General features: G+C 40.7%; 1 protein-coding gene and 1 non-coding gene across 11 annotated transcripts in view; one reads left to right on the forward strand and one right to left on the reverse strand.

Moving 5' to 3' along the window:
- The window catches only part of ABLIM1 (actin binding LIM protein 1), a 282,459-nt gene that overhangs the window by 58,635 nt on the left and 204,151 nt on the right, over nucleotides 1–19,673 (forward strand). The window contains exon 1 of one of the 10 annotated variants that reach the window (XM_074373565.1): nucleotides 9,659–11,951. The exons of 1 other annotated variant lie outside the window; for it this stretch is intronic. In XM_074373565.1, the coding sequence (XP_074229666.1) occupies nucleotides 11,894–11,951 (58 nt within the window). In that variant the 5' untranslated portion in view covers nucleotides 9,659–11,893. Of the gene's footprint in view, nucleotides 1–9,658; nucleotides 11,952–19,673 lie in introns of those variants that run through there. 8 more of the 10 variants (XM_074373566.1, XM_074373571.1, XM_074373570.1 and 5 more) reach the window with 8 other exon arrangements.
- On the reverse strand, nucleotides 7,092–7,166 carry TRNAG-ACC (transfer RNA glycine (anticodon ACC)). The gene has a single exon. It is a non-coding gene; the product is annotated as a tRNA-Gly (tRNA).

Genomic DNA, 19,673 nt, shown 5'->3' on the forward strand with positions numbered 1-19,673 from the left:
GATCATGTAAGTGTGGATCTCTTTCTGCAATTTCTATTCCATTTCATTGATCAATTTGTCTTTCAGTATGTCAGTATCACACTGTCTCGATTACTGTCGCTTTATAGAAGGTCTTTTTAAATCATTCGAGTCTTCCATCTTTTTTTTTTCCAGGATTGTTTTGGTATTCCTAGGCTCTTCTGTTCCCATGTCTCTTTTAAAATCAGTTTGCCAATTTCTATTTAAAAACACCTGCTGTGAATATTTTTGAGGTTACAGTGAATCCATAAATTAATTTCAAAGAAATGAATATCTTAATGTGGAATCTTAAAATCCATAGACATATGTACATCTCCATTTATTTAGATTTTCTTTAATTTATCTCAGCAACTATTTGTAGTGTTTCATGCAGAGCAGCCTTTTTCAATGAAGTATCACAATAGAATTACCCCTAATGCCCTAATGCATTCTTCATACATAGTAAATTAACTTACTGCTTATGCATCTAGAAATGTATTAGGTATCACTTATATGTGGAGTCTAAAAAAAAAGGTCAAACTCATAGAAACAGTGAATAGAGTAGTAGTTGCCGGGGGTGTGGGAAATTGGGAGAGGTAGGTAAAAAGGTATAAATTTTCAGTTACAAGATGGATAAGTTCTAAGGATATAATGTATAGCATGGTGACTGTAGCTGGTAATAATGTATTGTATAAATGAAATTTACTAAGAGAGTAGATGTTAACATACACACACAAACAGGTAACTGAGGTGATGGACGGATTAATTAACTTGAGGGTGGGAATTTTTTCACAGTGTGTATGTATGTCAAATCATCATGTTATACACTTTAAATATCTTACAATTTTATTTCTCAGTTATACCTCAGTAAAGCTGGAAAAAGAAATGTAGTAGAATTAAGAATTAAGCTTGGTAGAGTAAAGAATATAATCACCAAGATAAATCTTTTGCTTAATTTTGGCCTGGAACTGGGCAACAGCTTGCAATGCTATAGAACAGTATCACGAGCAGCATGTTGACATCAGTTCAGCCAAGGTATAAAACAGTTGCATCACCGCAAGGATCCCTTGTGTTGCATGTTTATAGCAGATATAACTGTTTTTTGTTTGTTTGTTTTTTTACTTCTGGTGGTTACTACCATAATTCTAAATAATGTATTTGCATTTCTCTTAACAATGTCTTTTAACTAGTAACTTTATTACTCATTTTCAGAGTTTTATTGGTTTTAAATCTACCAGTGGTTGTCTTTATAACTCCAAATAACATACTGCTATAATTTATCTGATTTTAGATAATACCTCCTGACTCCCTATCACGTGAAAGAAGGAAATATCACCCCTTACCTCACTTTTCTTCTCCTGCCCTCTTCTCCTCTATACCTTACTTTTACATTGTCAAGGTTTCTAATATTGTAATTCTTCTTACTTTAAAGCTTTCTTCTTTATTATAGGTTGATCTTTAGATCTGAAAACCAATAGAAAGCATTTATAATGTTAAAATTATTTAAATATTCTTTTTTCTTTAATGTTCTTAATTGCAGAAACAGGTATGTGATTGGACCTGCTGAGGAGGAGTTATTTGGGGGCACTAATTCTGTTTGCTCTAAGAGAATGTTCAAGCATTATCAAAGCATCATCATCAAAGGGCCCTTTTCTAAAAACCTTTTTTGTTGTTGTTCAAAATTATGTTACTTTTTAGTTTACTTCATAGTTGCACCATGATTTTCTTATACAGAGTTTTAGTTTATGTAAAGCTTTTAATTCCAATTCTTTTTTTTTTTTGCTAAGAAAAATGAATATATTAATAGCATCACTAAGATCTTCCATCCTCTTAATCATACTAACTTGAATGAAATCTGCTTTCTCAAAGATGTTTTCTTGGAACCCTCGGGCCATGTTCTAACCATGTTTCTAGATCTGTTGCATAGCTGTCATTGTGGGATTCCACCACCCTCCAAACACCACCACCATTTTATTCTTAACTAATTCTACATTTTCTTGGAATCTATAGTTTTATATTTGAGGATCCGGTTTTCTTCTTCTGTTTGAGTCGACCTTCAAGTAACTTTTTTTCAGTAAAGGTGCATGAGAGGTAAATACAATCCTTGCATATCAGAAAATGTCTTATTTTACCCACATGCTTGATTGACCTGGTACAGATATCCAGATTCAAGGCTATGTTTTCCTTAAATATTGGAAGGCTTTGTTCCACTGTCTTCTGAAATCTGGAATGTGTCAAGTCTGACGGCACCTTCAGCCCTTTTCCTTTCTTGGTGACTGGATTTGGTCTCTGATAGCGTTGGGGATCTTCTCTGTAGCTTCAGAAGTCCGGAATTCCACCAGGATATGCCTTGCTGTTTGTCTTTTTTCTTCATCCTACTCAGCACCTGGTTTGCCCTTTTGACTTGAAGACCCGTGTCTTTCTTTAGGTCTGGGGCATTCTCTTTTATTATTTTCTCCCCTCTCCTCTGTCCACTCTTTCTGAGACTCCTAACAAATGGAATCTGGACATCCTCCATCTCAGTTCTTCTTTCGTAGTTTCCATCTCTTTTTAATTTTGTTCTACCTTCCTGGAGGTCTCCTTGACATTTTCTTCTGGCCTGCCTATTGAATTTCTTTTTATTTTCATAATTATTTTTAATTTCCCCAAGTCCCTTTTTCTCTGATTGCTCCATTAATCATTTCCCATTTTTATTTCATGGATACATAGTCTTTTGAGATACCTTATAGGATATGGATTGAATTTGAATTTTTATGTGGATCCTCTTCTGTTGTATGAATTTTTTTTTTTCTATTGTTTAGAATCATGTGTTTATATTTTCACCTTGGTCCCTATTGTGCTGGGTTTTTTCCCTAAATGTCTAGTGATTCTTAGTTGTTTCTTTATATGTGTTAATAAATTAATAGGGAGATTAATAAGGAAATTTCTATTTGGGAGATTAATTTTTCCTTCTGTTTTCTAACTAGTGTAATTTTCCTCTATAGCTACATTGTTCTGCATGTACAAGAGGTCTCTAAAATATAATCTCCAATACAGTTAATAACATGTTAATCTAAAATACGTTTTATTTTAAAGCCCTTATCTATCATATGCCAATGGCAAAATAACCTTATAAAATCCCAAGGAAGATTATGGAGTTTCCTATTAATATGAAAAGGTTTTGAGATCAAAGTTTAAAAATTCATGATGTTAGGAATAGCTGAATTACTAAAATCGAAAATTAGGGCAATCTAATTAATGAGGTTTATTCGACTAAATGATACGTGGGTTTTCATTTTACTAGCAAATAGCACTCTCCCTTGAGTCTCGCTCTGTCCCTGTGGCATCATGGTTTAGATGCCCGTGAGCACATGCCATCTAATTAGTCGTTAGAAGCCGTTTGCACATACCCTGTGTGAAGCCGGCACCCCCGACGTGGTCCCTCTGTGCTGGTTTTCCCCCCTCCTACTCGCTGACATTTGCTGGTGCTGCCATGGGGGGCTTAGGGGGCCGGCCCGGGGCTGGCTCTCGCCCCCTGGCTGCCCTGCTGCACAGGACAGCTGCCTGGGGAGCCCAGTGCCAGCTCCCAGGACTCACGCACCTCATCACTCTGGAGCAAGGGCCTCAGGGCATGAGAGGCCTTGCAGGCTGCCAGATTCCGCTTCTTCTTTCCGGGTCGTACATTTTAGTAGTGATTGTGACTCAGACTGTTTTAGAAGTGCCATTTAAATTTGCCAAAAAACTCACTTCAGAGTGGCCTCACCTGAACCCGTGATGAATGGGGGTGGGGAGGACGCTAGGCTGCCTTGGTCTACAGGGAGGCAGAGGATGGTTTTCCTCTGATCCCATAGACCGGAAAGGGTCTGATCTGGAACCCTGTTTTCTTCCTTCTCCCTCTAGAATGCTCTGGGTCATGGGTCTGAGAGATTCGGATTATTGCAAATTCTTGCTCTTATTGAACCCATACTGGATGAGAAGGCCTCACACAGCCCTAGGGTTTAGTGACAGTGGGGGAAAGATCCACTCAGCATCTGCTATGCGTTAAATTGTGTCCTCCCCAAATGCGTATGTTGAAGCCCTACGCCCCCGCCAAGGACCTCAGATGTAAGTGTATTTGAGATAGGGCCTTTAAAGAGGTAATTAAATTAAAATGAGGTCATTAGGGTGGGCCCTCATCTGATATGACTGGTGTCCTTACAAGAAGAGGAGTTTGGACACATAAGAGTGTCAGGAGACATGTGCACGTACAGAGGGCTGACTGTGTGGAGACACAGTGAGAAAGTGGCCGTCGGCAAGCCAAGGAAAGAGGCCTCAGAAGCCAGATCTGCCAACACCTTGACCTCGGGCTTCCAGCCTCCAGAACCGTGAGAAAAAACATTCTGTTGTTTAAGGCACCCCAGTCTGTCATATTTTGTGTGACAGCTCTCACCGACGAACACAGAATCTTTCATCAACAAATCCTGATTCATTCCCTGCTGCCCTCAGGGACAGAGGAAGAAGGCAGTCATTGGGGCCTGGGTATGTAGCCCAGATGGTTTGATTGAAAAAGCTGTGTCTTTGACTGTAAGACACTGGTGCTATCAAGGAACGATTTTGACTAATCTTGCTGAGTTCTAAACTCTTTCGGTATCAAACTTCGATGGAGAGCTAGTGAGGGAAATCAGAGAGATGGTAATTAGGAGAATTTCACAGGAGTGCAAGAATAATATTGTGTAGGATGTTAGCTGTGATATGCTGATAAGGGCCAGTTGTCACAAGCAATGGCAAGAAAAATCAGGAAGTTCTGGTTTGCCAGAGAATCTGACACCCCAATAAGTTCTTGACTTCAGAGCTTAAAACTTTAAGTCCCTTGGTTTGGTTGTGCAGAACTTCATGAGTGGAAATCTTTATTTTCATTTTCTATGTTCCTCCACCCCCTGCCCATCTCTTCAAAGCCTCACATTATCGCTGGCATTTCTAGCAGCAGAATTCTTTCATTTGAAAAATTTGAATCCTGATGGACCTAGTTCTGCCCTAAGTCTCAGGTTTTTCACTCTACCTCATTCATTCACCTCTCCGTTCTCAGTTATCTTCACTTAAAAAGAGAGATAATTACTGCTCCCGACCTCACAGAGATAGGATTTCGATGCTGGAGGCATTCATTTTGAGAAAGAGAGTAGACTTCAGAAAGGACTTTTTTCCCATTCCCCTTGGATGTGCGAAAGTGATGTAGCCTCTCTGAGCCTCAGAGTTTTTGTTTTTCGTCTTAAATTAGCAGGGCTCTTGCTTCTTTCCTGCCCCTGGCCTCTCAATCTAGTACTTTTAAAATGTTAAGAATAAGAGGAAGGATAAGGCCACCCCTGCACTTGCAAGCCTGCCCTGTAGGGCTGTGGGCAGTTCCAGGAAAAGCTGTTGGAGGCAGACGTGAGCAGGTTCACGGGAGGGCGGGGTGGGCAGGGGCTGGGTTCGTTAGGAGCGGTGCCCACAGCAGTCTGGAGAAAGTGCTCACGCTGGAGCACATTGCTCAGATCCCGGGGTTGGTCGTAACCCTGCCTTGGCCACTCACTTATTCTGGAACCGGGAACGAGTCACTAACTCTCACTGGTCTTCGTTTTCCTCCTTTCTAAAATGAAAGGGTTGGACAGGAGAGGAACTGTTCAAAGCGTGTGTGTGTTTTTAGCTCTGGAACCCTTTCTTCAAATAAAGGCTCAACTGGAAGCCCAGAAAGAAAAAAAAAGAGCTGAAATTTCTCTGGTAAAATCTGGGGTGGAGCACAGAGTCAGCCCTTCTCCTCTAATTCCTCACTAATCCCTGAGAAGCCTTATTATTCTGTGTATGAGCTTGAAGACAACCGGACTAGATGATCTGCAGGCTCCCTCTAGCTTTCTGTCCCCGTGTGCTCAGAGGGGTAGAGCCTGGAGTATCAGAAGGTGGGGGAGAAGTGTTTGACTGCTAAGGGCAGTTTTGTTCTTGACCCCAGTAGTTGGTTATTAGGAACCCTAAAAGGTTAGCAAGGCATCCTCTGTGTTGACTTATTTTGAAAGGTTTAAATGCATATTGTTGTTGTTTGGGTTTTTTTTTTTTTTTTTTTTTTGCTCTATCATTAAACATACCTTAAACTAGACTTATCCTCTTGAATGTGGAACAGAGTCAAAGATTTTTATTTTGGTTTGTTTTCTGACTTTTGACTAGGTTTATAAAGGTTTGATGTATATATGCGGACCAGCCCAACTGCCTTTGCTAAAGTAAACAGATGATCTTGGAAAAGATGAAAGTTGAAAGCAGGCAGACACAAACCATTAAGATTTTCAAAAGTCAGGAGGAAAGTCTTTGGAATGATTAGTTTGCATGAGACGGTAAATAAATGGTTGCTTTCATTAAAGACTAGATAGAACGTTTTAATGTCAGTGAACTGTTAACTAGGCAGGGTGATGCAGAATGTTAAATTAAATGTAAAGTTTCCCACATTACACTGGAGAGGTGAATCAGGGTCAGTGGTTTGAAGTAGCACTCTCATTCTCATTAAAATGTGGTGTATTTCTCTTCCCACCAATTTTGAATAAAGATTCCAAACAGAATGCAGCTTCCAAGCTGACTGTTAGTGGTACACACTGAATGAAAGATACAGGTGAGGTAGAATGATGGAGTAACATTTCTAGGGCAAGTATATGTTTTCTAGGTGTTTATTCTATTTTCCTACCCTTTAATAACACAAAATTCCATATAAAATATAACCTGCTGTGTATAGCACAGTCAGTAAATATCCTCCTTCCTTCTCGAGGGGTGAAGCTATGTGTGGGATCACATATGACCATATGTCACTTGTGAGCCAAAGGGTAATTAATGTGGAAATAACAAAAATTCAGACTATAGTAAATTGTGATTTAACTTAATCTTTGATCCTCTTATAATGACAGAAAGGTAGACTCTCCTCATTCTGCAGTAATTTTCTCCTTTTAGACTTCATCATGGCAACTTTTTCAAAGCACAGAAAAGTTGGAATCTCCCAGTTTATTTGTGTCAAATGAATCACTAAGGAGAAATACCTGTTGTTTTTGCAGGGAGTACAGAATACTTTTTAATCCCCCCCAGCCTAGCCAAGCTATTATTGATTTTTTACTTAGTTAGGTTTATAACGGAGGTACTGGGGATTGAACCCAGAACCTCATGCATGGTAAGCAGCAGCTCTACCACTGAGCTATACCCTCTCCCCAGCCCTCTCTACTTGAAGAGGTTCTCACAAATAACAGCATTGATATGATTAATTGCAGCTGTGGATTCTCTCGGCAGAGCGACGTGGGATGTTGAGACTGAGCCATCTGATCACATCTCACTCTAGCACAGTGATGAACACATACAGACCTGGGTTCAAGTTCCTGCTCCGCTGACTGTGAGCTGTGACTCTGAGAGAAAGAACTTTCTCTCTAGGCTTCATCTCATCTGTTAAAGAGGGAATAATAACACCTTTCTTCCAAGTACTTACCTTCTGAGGTTGTTAGGAGGAAAAATTGAGAGATGAATGTAAGAAATGCTTGTCTTAGTCCCTGGGACAGAATAACTGTTAGCCCCACTTTGGGGTGGTGGCCGCAGATGTCAGGGGCAGCATCAAGCATTGATTAGGGTACTCGAGAGGTCAGGTGTCAGACTCCCAGGTACCAGCCACCCCATTTCCATCCAGCGTACTGTTTGATGTGGGGAGTCCAGTTTCTGTATGCTGGGGATTTCATCTCAAATCCTTTCTGATGAATAGTGGACAAAAAAAAAAGGGGGGGGGAAGAAAAGGGAAAAAGAAAAAGAGAAGGAAAGAAAGAAAAGAAAAAGAATTGATAGAAAATATGGGTGGGCCCTGTTATCTCACCTCTTCTGATGTAGATAGAGCAGATATTATTGGCCCATTTTACAGATTTAGAAGTCAGTTTGGTGAATTAGCAATAGGGACACGTCAAGAAGTTGGGTCTAGTAAGTGCTGGAAGGCAGTTCCAACCAGAACATGAGATACTTTTCTACATAGTGAGCATGAGGTTTGGGGAGCAGTCTGCTATGATGGTTGTCCCCTCCCTGCAGCCTTTGCACCTTTGCAGAGACAAATACTACCCATCAGCTAGAAGTCTCTTTGAGGAAATTAATTCAGGAGACTCCCATGAAAACAGGGTGTGACTCAGAAAAATGACTTTTTCTATGTCAATAATAAGAACCCCACCCCTCCCAAAACAGACTTCAGCATTCAGACTTTTTGCAAATGGCATTAGCAGCCTTGGATATATTTTTATTTTTTATACTGCTAAACTCATGGGTCACCCCATCACTATTTTAGGCATAGACGTGGCTTAGGCATCCTCCCTGATTTAATGATTTTCCCTGAGCTGTTTAATATTCTTGAGGGAGTTTTAGCATCCTGGGCATGGTCTCTGATTCAGACTGCTTGTGTCCAAGTCCCAGCTGCATCTCTCGTTAGTGGAGTGACCTTGGGCAATTTCTGTAACTTCTCTCTGTTTCAGTTGCCTCATCTTTCAGACGGAGACGATCATGTTCCCTGCCTTAGAGGGTTATAAGAAATCAATGAGAGCATCTTTGTTTAATACCTGCAGAGAGTGAGCCATTGGTAAATGTGAGCTGTGAATGATCATGAGGCTGATCTATTTGCAGTTTATGAAACTGAGGTATATAGTGAGCATATGTAGTAGGCGTTGATATTTTCTTAGTAAAGTCCATGAAATATCATTGCCAGCCACAAAAATAATGACATGGGATCCACTTGGAAATCATCAGCAGAAACCAGGTCTCAAAGCACAGAGCTAGCTGTGTGCCTTCAAGACCGTATCTGGATGAAACCACCATCAGAGAGCTTTCTGTTTCAGTGGGTGGTGAACTGCAAGTTCTTTTAGTTCTTGAAATTGTTCTTTCCCGTGGGGTCATGTAGCTGAGCTTGGGTCGGGGGCAATTATCTGGGCTTAGATTGAATGTCCCTGGAACACAAGTTCAAGGGAAATGATAAATCAGTGCGAAACTCTTTTTCCCTGTGCCTTTCTACTTAGGGTCTAGAGGGGTCTTCTTCTTTATTGAATATGACCTTTTGAGAAATCTAGTTTCCATCTTTCCCAATAGAATCGTTTTTCTTATGGAATCAAATTTGCTTCAAGTTTCTGTCTCCTCTGCGTAGTTTAAAGATGAGGCCAGGGCCCTGTGCATGTTTTGTTATTAATATCTGCTATTTTTCACTCTTAGCTCTGTCATAAATTACATTACGGTAGGCATCATTTCCTAGGCTCGGTCTTTTAACATAATCTGCTGTGCTGTTTGCCTAGGAACACACAGCATCTCTGTTACCAGGTTAGCATCACTGGGGACCATACCCGACTGGCAAACAGAGCCCGGCACTGTGGTCTATCATAGCCGTCCAAACATCAGAACCGAATGTTGCCAGTCAGCATTCTCTTCCCTCATACATTTTGTGTGGCCTTGCCAATCCTATATGCCTCTGGTTTGAAGATTTCTCATCTTTGACACTATGAAGTAAATTGTCTACAAATTCCCTTCTAGCCCTCTCCTTCCTTGGAGCTATGTTTCCAAACCCTGTGTTGCGGTCAGTTAAAACAGGTGTTTCCAAGCCCTATGTTGTGGTCAGTTAATATTCATGCTGGAGTTGGGTGTTCTCTGGTCCAGTAAATTTAGGAAATGCTTCTTACCTCATTCTCCTCTTAAAAGAGTTACAAGGCACACATGCTTATTAATGTCTCTGAGAAGTCCATGGTTAAGAAACCTGTTTAACAATGTTAATGAAGCATTTCTCAAATATAGGTGAATATGCAATGTAAGGCATTTTTAATTTACTAATCTTGCTGTCAGTCAGTCGCTTTCCTAGGAAGACCTTTGAGGAGCATCATTTGGGAAAGACTTCTCCCCCAGCTTCCTCAGGTGACTGAGTGATGTAAGATCAGCAACGCATAGCAGTATCTCTGAGTTCAGAATGACAGTGTAGGAACACCACTGCCACTGAACTGGAAGACGGTCATGAATTTTAAACAGTTTTAAAGCAATTGCTTTACGGATTCCAGTAAATTGCTGGAGTATCTCTGGTTCAACGAACAGAAGTCAAATTCGGAGGACCATGACTAGGAAGGGACTACTTTATTGGCTAACTGTTCAAAAAGTCGAAGTTTCCACTTTGGATCGTGCCCCCACCCCCTCTCCGGGCTGTCCTGCCTTACAAAAGGCAAGGAGCCCATGCAAGGTACTTTAAAACTAGAATCCTGTTTTAGCCCCAGGAAATAGCTCCAGCCCTACACGTGGTTTTTCCTTCCCCAAGGTGGCTGGCACACGGAGAGCCCATATCCCTTTCATTTAAGAACAGTGAGGGATTATAACCTGAGGTTTCAAGGGAGTAGGAAAAACCAGCTTCCATTACAATTGAAATGAGGACTAACCAAAAAAAAAAAAATGCAATTTAAGACTTTTGTTCCATCCTTATGGTAAGAATCCCAAGACACTAACAAAAAAACATTAGGGCTAAACTCTGAAGTCACTGCCATGAGAATCCTGAGCATGAGGTGTCATCGGAAGGCTTCAGTAAGTGCGACTGGCCTCTTGGCAGCAGCTAACGTATGACAGCTCTGCAAATGCCAAGCATTTTATCAACGAGTGGTCCAGTTGTGATCCTTTGTCTGGCGCCTGGTGCTTCGGCCAAGTCAGGAGGACGTTATCAGGGGCACAGAGTTCCAGGCGGTGGCTGGACTCGAGGAAGGGAGGGGAGGGCAACTCAGGAATGTGACTGTCTCCTGAGCCATTTCAAAACGAAACAGCCACCTAGATGGAGAAAACAGTAACCTGGGAATGTTCAGTTCATCAAGCTTTAAATTTAAACAATGTGATCATGTAGTCTTTCCTTTTGATGGGTAGATCATGGGTCTTATACCGAATTAATATCTCAGAATGGGTGTTGGTGCTTCTGTCTTTAATGCAGGAATTAAATGATCTACCCTCACACTTAAAAACAATTGTGGCAATTTCCTTCTACGTCTTAGCCTGTAAATGCCTATCTAACTCTGGGGTTATTTGTCCTAAGTGTCTTTTCCCATTTAAACTGTGTCTTCATAACGTTTCCAATTTGCAAAAGCCCTGGTGTTCAAAATTCACTGGGAGAAAAGTTGGTCTGTGGGTGATGGGTAATCCAACCCAGCATCAAGGCATTAACTGACCCCTGGAAAAAAGTGCTTCTTTCCCGAGCCTTTCTGGATGAGGCCACTGTTTTCCGACAGCCTGCACCTAATATAAAAAGGCTTGGAGTCCATGGCGGGTCTCAGAGCAGCGTTGTCAGGGAACAACATCCAGAGCCATGATGAGCAGCCAGGCTGATAGTAAAAGGAGCCTCCCCTAGTTGGAGTATTTTTGTTAAATCCTAGTTAAAAAAAAAAAAAACCCTAAAAGCCCATCTGGCGAGATGATAATTCATTAAGTGAAAAGAGGAGGCAGAAGGCTGGGGAAGATCGACCCTTTTCTTTCTTTGTCTCCTGTGTTTGAGTTATTGTGCAATCACAGTGATCAAAATCTGGATTCCAAATCGTGCCAGAGTGGAGGAAAACCCATGGGACATGCTGGGCGTGTTTTAATAGTGTCTTCCCAGAAAGGACAGTTTTCTGCAGCTGTGACATCGTGAACTGATGTGTTGGTCAGAGTGGTCTTCAGAATTGGTGGGAGGCAGAGTAGGGAGGATCAGGGGATGAGAACTCTGTCCTGGAGGAAGGAGCTGGAATCGTGCAGGGAAGCTCCTCATTCTTCCTGAGCTGGCGATGACACACCCTCTGGGTGGCACACCCCAGCCCACAGACTCGTGGGAGGAGAGCCAGGGCCCAGGCCTTTCCTTTGAGGAGTGGATGCGGTCCCTCTGTGTACCAGCCACGTCGGGAGGAAAGGCTGCAGTCTTAGGGCTTTGTGCACGTTGATGACCTGGGAACTGACTGAGCTCATGGACCCTCACCACATCCTCAAAGACAACCAAGGTTTGACTGTCCGTTTTGTCAACTCGGCATATGTGCTGTTTGGGTAGACTGTGTTTAAAGATGAGAAGAGATGCAGGGACTTTTCCATTGGTTAAAATAGTTGTATGCTTACAATATGAGCCATCTATGTGCATAATGGGTTTGTATAAGATGCATATGCTCTATATTAACATGTTTCTAGATATCATTAATGTAATGGAATTTAAAAATGGATATGATGGTTTTGTAGCAGGAATCCAACTCAAATTGAATTTAGGTAGGTTGGTCTATTGGAGCACTTTAAAAGGAGTCCTCAGTGACTGTGGGCAAACATCTGTGACCCCATTTCTGCTCCCCGTGCCCTTTTCCTTTCATCCCCCATTTCTCTGACAGTACCTTTGTGTTCACATAGCTTTGAGATGAATTCTTTCATCCTCCTACATTATGATGTAGATTTTGTCTCCATAGATCAGCACACTAGGTACTTTGTTTGAGTTAAGGATGCCGCCCCTAGAATGCTCCCCCTACAGTTAGGCTGTATGGCAGAGTTTGTTCCCGGTGAGGCTGAGTTCCCAGCTTACCCTGCTCAGCATCCCCAGGGACAGACAGCCAACGCCACAGCCTCAGAGGCATCCCAACGCGATCCTGCTGGCTGCTGTGCTGAAACCAGCAAACCGCATCGATTCATGCTAGTTCTTTTGATACGAGACTCCTTAAGATAAGCGATTGTAACTTATTTTGGTTTCTGGAGAGTAGGCTAGCAGGTAATTCCATGCAAGGCAGATACGCTTTGTACTCTCCTACCTTCACTTTGGAATGCTCTGCTCTTCTCAGTTTACCAGAACTTCCAGTGAGTCTGAGTTTGCCTTCCCACCTAGGTCCTGGAGGATGGGGAGCCAAGGCGTGCTGCACTTCACATGTGCACACTTGTTGAAAGATACAAGGGAAGTGAATGTTGGCACACTCTGTAACTGATGAATAATTCATGGTGGCTTTCTGTGCCGTAAGATTTTCTCCTGTAGAGGAACATTATTTTGAAAGACAATGCTGATTGAAAAATCTGGAAATGTGGCTTCATATTTTTTTAAACCAATCTATCATTAACATTTACGGGACAGGCAAAAATTGACAAACATCAGAATGATTAAATTTAAAGCTGACACTGTCCCCGTGTGGGCAGTAAGCCAAAAACTGAGCCTCAACTTTTCCCTCCCCTGTTCTCTCTAAAGTGTAACATCACCTGATGTTTACAAAAGGCCCCTGGATTCTTTGACGCTCTCTGGGCGTTCCTTGAAGATAGAATCTGAATTTTAATAATAACATTGTACATATTAATTAGTATGAATACACTACTGATATTTAGAGTTGGAAACTATGATTCAAGGGGTCTTAGAGATAAAACTAGACTATCTCAAGATTTCTATATGTCTCTCTCTGAATAAATTTGAAGCCCTCTGGTTTCCTTGCATTGTAACAAGGGTGGATTTTAGTTTTGATTTCCAGGAAAGATAGGGCAGGTTTTGGAATATCTTAATGACAGAGAGACTGTAAGTTAACACAGTAAGTCTATCTGATTATATTTTTTAGTGGTCAAACTGGAAAGAAAAATTCTTTCAAAAGAATTTCATTTCTTTTCTCCATTTTTTTTTTACTAGTCCCCTCCTTTCCACTCCATGGCATATTTTTTAATGTATTTGGAGTCTTTCCGCTTGGCTGCCAGCTGGAATCTACAGAGAGTGTATCCCGAGAACACTCAACAGTTGACTTGAATCTCAGTCATAAGTAAATTGGAAGCTGGTAAATTATTCTGAGACCTAAAAACAGGCACACCTTATGTTTGTGACATAAGGGGTTTCACGACTCTGCATTGTTTTAAAGTATTCTCCATAGGGAGTATTGAAAATATAGGGAATATTGACAATATATTTTAATGACCTTTTTTTTTAAAAAAAGAAAAAAAGAAGGGCTGTGTAATAAACAAGTTTGACCATGCTTAAATTTGGTGTCTTTACTGGTAGCTGGGTCCCCAGTGCTTTAAAGCAACCACATTTTCACCTGTTCATCCATTCCTCCTTAATGAGTGCATCACCCTGTCCTTCTCTCCTGACACACCCTTTTATTTTTGTTTTGTTTTGTTTTGTTTAACCGAGGTACTAGGGATTGAGCCCAGGACCTCATGCACACTAAGCATGCGCTCTACCACTGAGCTATATCTGTCCCCCCAATCTTGGCACACCTTGAAAGCATTAACTAGTTAGATGACTTTGATATGGCGATTTACCATCTTCTGCTCTAAAGCATGTGCTTAGAGCTAGAGTTTGCATACAATTAATAGTAATTTAGACACATGAGCTACCCAGCCTTCTATTTTATGTGAAAATCTGACTTCTGACACGTACTCCATCCTTAACACACCGAGATTGGGGTGGTGGTCAGGATATTAAATCGGGCTATTGAGGTTTAACAAGACATGACTAAATGCCGTTCATTTCCAAAGAGGGGGAAGAAAGGCAGTGTGCTGATTGGCATTCCTGTTAGGTTCCATGTGAGGGAATGGAATGCCGGGCAGGTTTTTCTGCTTTGAGAGGCAGTCACAGCTGCCCTTACGCATGAGCTCTGTCAAGGTCGGTGACCAGTAGGTCAGTTAGAGCATGGCACTGCCAGAGGCGTGCCTGAGCCGGGGAGCAGGCCGCAGAAGCACTGAGTACTGGGTTTGCGTAAGACAGTCAACAACAGAACAGCAGAACGGGCCTTGAGAACCGCTGTCTGAGTCTCGCCTCCCCCTAGTCTCCTTCACAGGCTCCCCAGGCTTGTGACCACACTGCGTTCCTTGAAGATCTTAATAGAATAGAAACGTCCTGAGCCTGGTATTGCTCTTCTGTATAATCTTCTTCTTTATAACACTTTGCATGGGAACCAGACCTCATGTGAACTGAAGTGGTGCAGAGAATTAGAGGATGAAGTGGGGTACACAGTGTTCTTGGAAGAAGGTCAGTGGAGTGGTATTATTTTGGGAGAAGCACATCTCTTGACTATTTTACCTGGTTTAAATGGTCTGTTCTGGTTATTTTTCATGTACAATGTGTTGCTGGCTATGTGAACACTCAAATGTACATGCAGATTCATGGATTTAATTAGTCATTTCACTTTTGAGTCTCTTCGCCTCACTCATGTCTTTATTTACTTTTGTAACTTTAAAGGCACTCTCACTGTAATATTTTGTCTCTAATTAGTAGCTTCATCAGGGAGGGTCTGTTGATGCGTCACAGAGCTCCCCAGATTTGGCGTTAGAACAGCTCATTAACATCATTTATTGTCATTAATTTAGTCAGTATTTTTCTTTCAGCAGGTGGCAGGCTCTGTGCTAGGTACTATTCAGAATAAATCTCTGTCATTTTGAATCTGTGATCTTGGAAGGACCATTGGCATGTATGTGCCAAAGATGTGCTGAGCACCTAACCAACATGAGAAATTAGTGAGGACCTGGGCCAGATGAAGAATACCAGTATTGGACTATAAGATGTAAGAAGATGTGGTCACCTAGGGAATGAAAATTGGTGCAGCTGCTATGAAAAACAGTATGAAGGTTTCTTTAAAAATTAAAAATAGAGCTACCATATGATCCAGCAATCCCAGTCCTGGACATATATCTGGAAAAGGCAGAAACTCTAATTCAAAAAGATACATGCACCCCAATGTTTATAGTACCCCTATTTATGATAGTCAAGACACGGAAGCAACCAGGTGTCCATCAGCAGTTGAATGGATAAAGAAGATGTGGTATACATACACAATGGAATATTACTCAGCCATTAAAAAGGAAAGAAATTTTGCCATTTGCAGCAATATGGATGAACCTAGAGATTATCTTACTAAGTGAAGTAAGTCGTATGGGGAATAATATAAATGAATTTATTTAGAAAACAGAAACAGACTCAAAGACATAGAAAATTAACTTATGGTTACCAAAGGGGAAAGGGCTGGGGGAGGGATAAATTAGGAGTCTGGGATTAGCAGATACAAATTACTGTATATAAAATAGATAAACAACAAGGATTTACTCTATAGCACAGGAAACTATATTCAATATCTTATAATAACCTATAATCAAAAAGAATCTGAAATAAATAAATAATAAATAAAACTGAATCACTTTGCTGTACACCTGAAACTAACACAATATTTTAAATCAACTATACTTCAATAAAAAGAAAAAAGAAGATGGACCTAAAGAGGTTAGGATGCTAGCTAGGGAAACCGAGGGGGCTCCTCGGCATACAGATGACCCCACTGGTTTCAGTGGGGCACAATCTGACCACAGGTCACTTGTCACCAGGGCTCCAGTATGGGGTCAGGGTGCCTTTAATCCTCAGGAACCATCTCTGCCCCGAATCACTGCTTAGAGCCACAGGGATTGGGGATTTATTTTCCCCTTGCTAAAAGGACTATTCTTTGGTGACTTCCAAAGTTATTTTTTCTAATGTAAATATTTAATTTTGGACTTGTAGAAGGAAAGGATGTTCCTTCTTGCTCCCTAGAGACAGAGAGATTTGGTTCACATCATGGCTTTGATACCTACTAGCCTGGTAACCTTCGGCAAGTGTCTTCATTTCTCCAAGCCTCAGTTTCTACATCTATCAAATGGGGCTAATAGGACTACCTGCTTTATAAGATGGTGAAGATTAAATGAAAATGTCTATAAAACACATGGCATGGTGCCTCACATGTAATAATAATGAAGGGGTTCTAGAATTAGCAATTATAGTTCCACCTGAGAAATTCAGCTGCTTCCAAATTATTTATATTGATAAATAGTGCTTTGGAGTCCATAGGCTGTGATTCTGGCTTGGTTATTTTTTATGTATGTGTTTTATTTCACTTATTGTTAATTATACAAATCATACAAGAGTAAGCTTTCACTGTAAAAATTTCAAATAATATATGAAAGACAAAAGCTCCCCTTGACCATCATCCAAACCTGGGCAGTAACTACTATTATCAGTTTTTAAAAAATTATTATTATTATTATTATTATTATTATTATTATTATTATTATTATTATTATTATTATTATTATTATTATTATTATTATTTTGGCTGGGGGAGATAATTAGGTTTATTTGTTTATTTATTTTTAGAGGAAGTACTGGGGATTGAACTGAGGACCTTGTGCATACTAAGTATGCACTCTACCTCTTGAGCTACACCCTCCCCAACTATTATCAGTTTTGTTTATTCATTGTGTTTTCATCAAAGTAATTCATGCTCCTAGTTTTTAAAGTGAAATAGTGTCTTCTGTCATGAACGGGAGATGAAGGAACAAGAACCAAGGATTCTAGAGTTTTTCTGGCCTGACTTCCTAAGATGATCAAAACTGTGGCACCTCTGTTACAGAATGTGGCTTTTCTAGGTGGGACTTTTTAATTTTTTGTTTTTCATCTTTGGCTGTTATTGGTGAGGGTCAGTCTCCAGGCAGAGAAGAGGGTGAGGGGAAATGGAGGTTCAGCTCTTTCCCATAAAGGCAACATCCCGTCCTCCAGTTCACATCATCCTTCATCCCTGCCTCCAGTGGTACTTGGTGCCTCTAATACCAGGCCTCCCCGGCTCACCCCCACTGCCGTCTCCCTTCCAGGTTAAGTTTCAGCTCCTCCCTCTTTGCTTATGTCATTCATTCACTTTCCAGCTTCCAAAATCGTGTACACATCTTTCACCTGCCGTTGTTCCTCCTTTCCTGTTCTTTATGAGGTTTTGTGGAGGCACAGAGATAAACACATATTCACAGCATCACGTTCAATCAGATCCTCAAAGCTGCTGTGGATTTTCACGCTCCATTATTGTCTTATACTCTAATTAGCTCACATTTAATTTAATCTCCTTCAAGAGAATTATAAGTTCACTGATATTAGAAACTGGTTTTTGTATCTTTCAGAAATCTCAGTCACGAGCACATGATAGGTACTCACTAAATTCCTTTTTTTTAATTGAGGGAACATTGCTTTATAACATTGTGTGAGTTTCATATGTACAACATTATCATTTGACTTCCAGAGACACTGCAGCATGGTGTAGATACCACATCTTCTTTATCCATTCATCCATCAGTGAGCACTTAGGTCGTTTCATATCTTGGCTATTAAAAATTATGCTGCAGTGAACATAAGGGTACATATATCATTTCAAATTAGTGTTTTCATATTTTTTGAATAAATATTCAGAAGTGGAATAGTTGGATCATATGATAGTTCTATGTTTAATTTTTTGAGGAATCTCCATAGTGTTTTCCACAGTGGCTGTACCAATTTACATTCCTTCAAAAGCGTACGAAGTTTCCCTCTTCTCTACAGCCTCTCCAATACTTGTTATTTTTTGTCTTTTGATAATAGCCATCCTAATGAGGTCAGGTGATATCTCATTGTGGTTTTGATTTGCATTTCCCTTATGACTGGTGATGTTGAACAATTTTCGTTTACCTATTGGCCATCTGTATGTCTTCTTTGGAAAAATGTCTATCCAGATCCTCTGTTTCTTTTTCAGTCAGGTTATTTGTTTTATTGTTGTTGAGTTGTATGAGTTCTTTATAGGCACTAAATTCTTATTGATTCATTGATTTTTTTAAAAAACATCTGGCTGAAAAGGAACATTCACGTATATTACCTTTAAGAGCATGGTCCCATAAAATCATGTCACTAAATATTGCAAATTTTTCATTTTTGCCTTTAAGAGTCCAAGGAAACATAAGTGTCAGCAGTTAAGTATTTTCAGACTTACAAGGGTCTCTTGTATCCATCAGTTATTGCTGCTTCATAAACCATCCCAAAATTCAGAACCTTAAAGCGACAATCACCTCTCATTTTTCATGAGTGTGCAGGGATGGCAGGGGGTCAGCTGCCTTCTGCTGTACCAGTGGGCAGTTTGTCAGGCTTACTCACATGTCTGGAGGTAATTCTGCTCCACATTATCTTTCATCCTTCTCGGGACCAGCAGATTATCCCAGCCAGGTCCTCATCACGGTGAAGCCGAAGGACGAAGAGCAAATGGAAACACGCACGACCTCTTGAGGCTTAAGCCCAGAGCCAGCACACAGTCATTTCCTTCCTCCTTATTTTGTAGGCCACAGCAAGTCACATGGTCAAAGTGGGAGGGCATTGCAGAGTTACATGGCAAAGGGCTTAGATACAGAAAGGAAGATAATTTAGGGCCACTGAGGCAACCTGTCATGCCTTCTCTGCAGTAACAGGAGTCCTGGTGTGAGGGGACACTTACTGATGCTCACTGAAACAAAAGTCCTATGTCTAGCTAACTTTGCCGGACTTTCATTTTTGATTACACACAAAAGAGACAACTCTTACCTCCAAGGACCTTACTAACCGTACTTGAGGAAATGACCTACAGATGAAACTAATGAATAAAATGCTTATAGAGCAGAAAGCTAAAAAGCAGAAGATTCAACACTTTGCATGTGACTAGCCTAAGCAAACTTTTGCTATAAAGGGTGAGATAGTAAATATTTTATTTAGCCTTCATGAGCCACGTGGTCTCTGTTACAACTATTCAATTGTGTTTGCAGGATGAAAGCAGACAGATAGTACACAGTGGATGGACATGACTGTGTTCCAATAAATCTTTATTTACAAAATCAGACTGTAGACATTAATTTATAGACCACTGGCTTAGAAATAAGAAAGGGTCAGTTATAGAAGACCTGTTGAAAAAGGACCAGTGGTTTCCAAGGCAATAAAGATT

The sequence above is a fragment of the Camelus bactrianus genome, chromosome 11 (genome assembly GCF_048773025.1).
Source record: "Camelus bactrianus isolate YW-2024 breed Bactrian camel chromosome 11, ASM4877302v1, whole genome shotgun sequence".
Classification (NCBI taxonomy): domain Eukaryota; kingdom Metazoa; phylum Chordata; class Mammalia; order Artiodactyla; family Camelidae; genus Camelus; species Camelus bactrianus.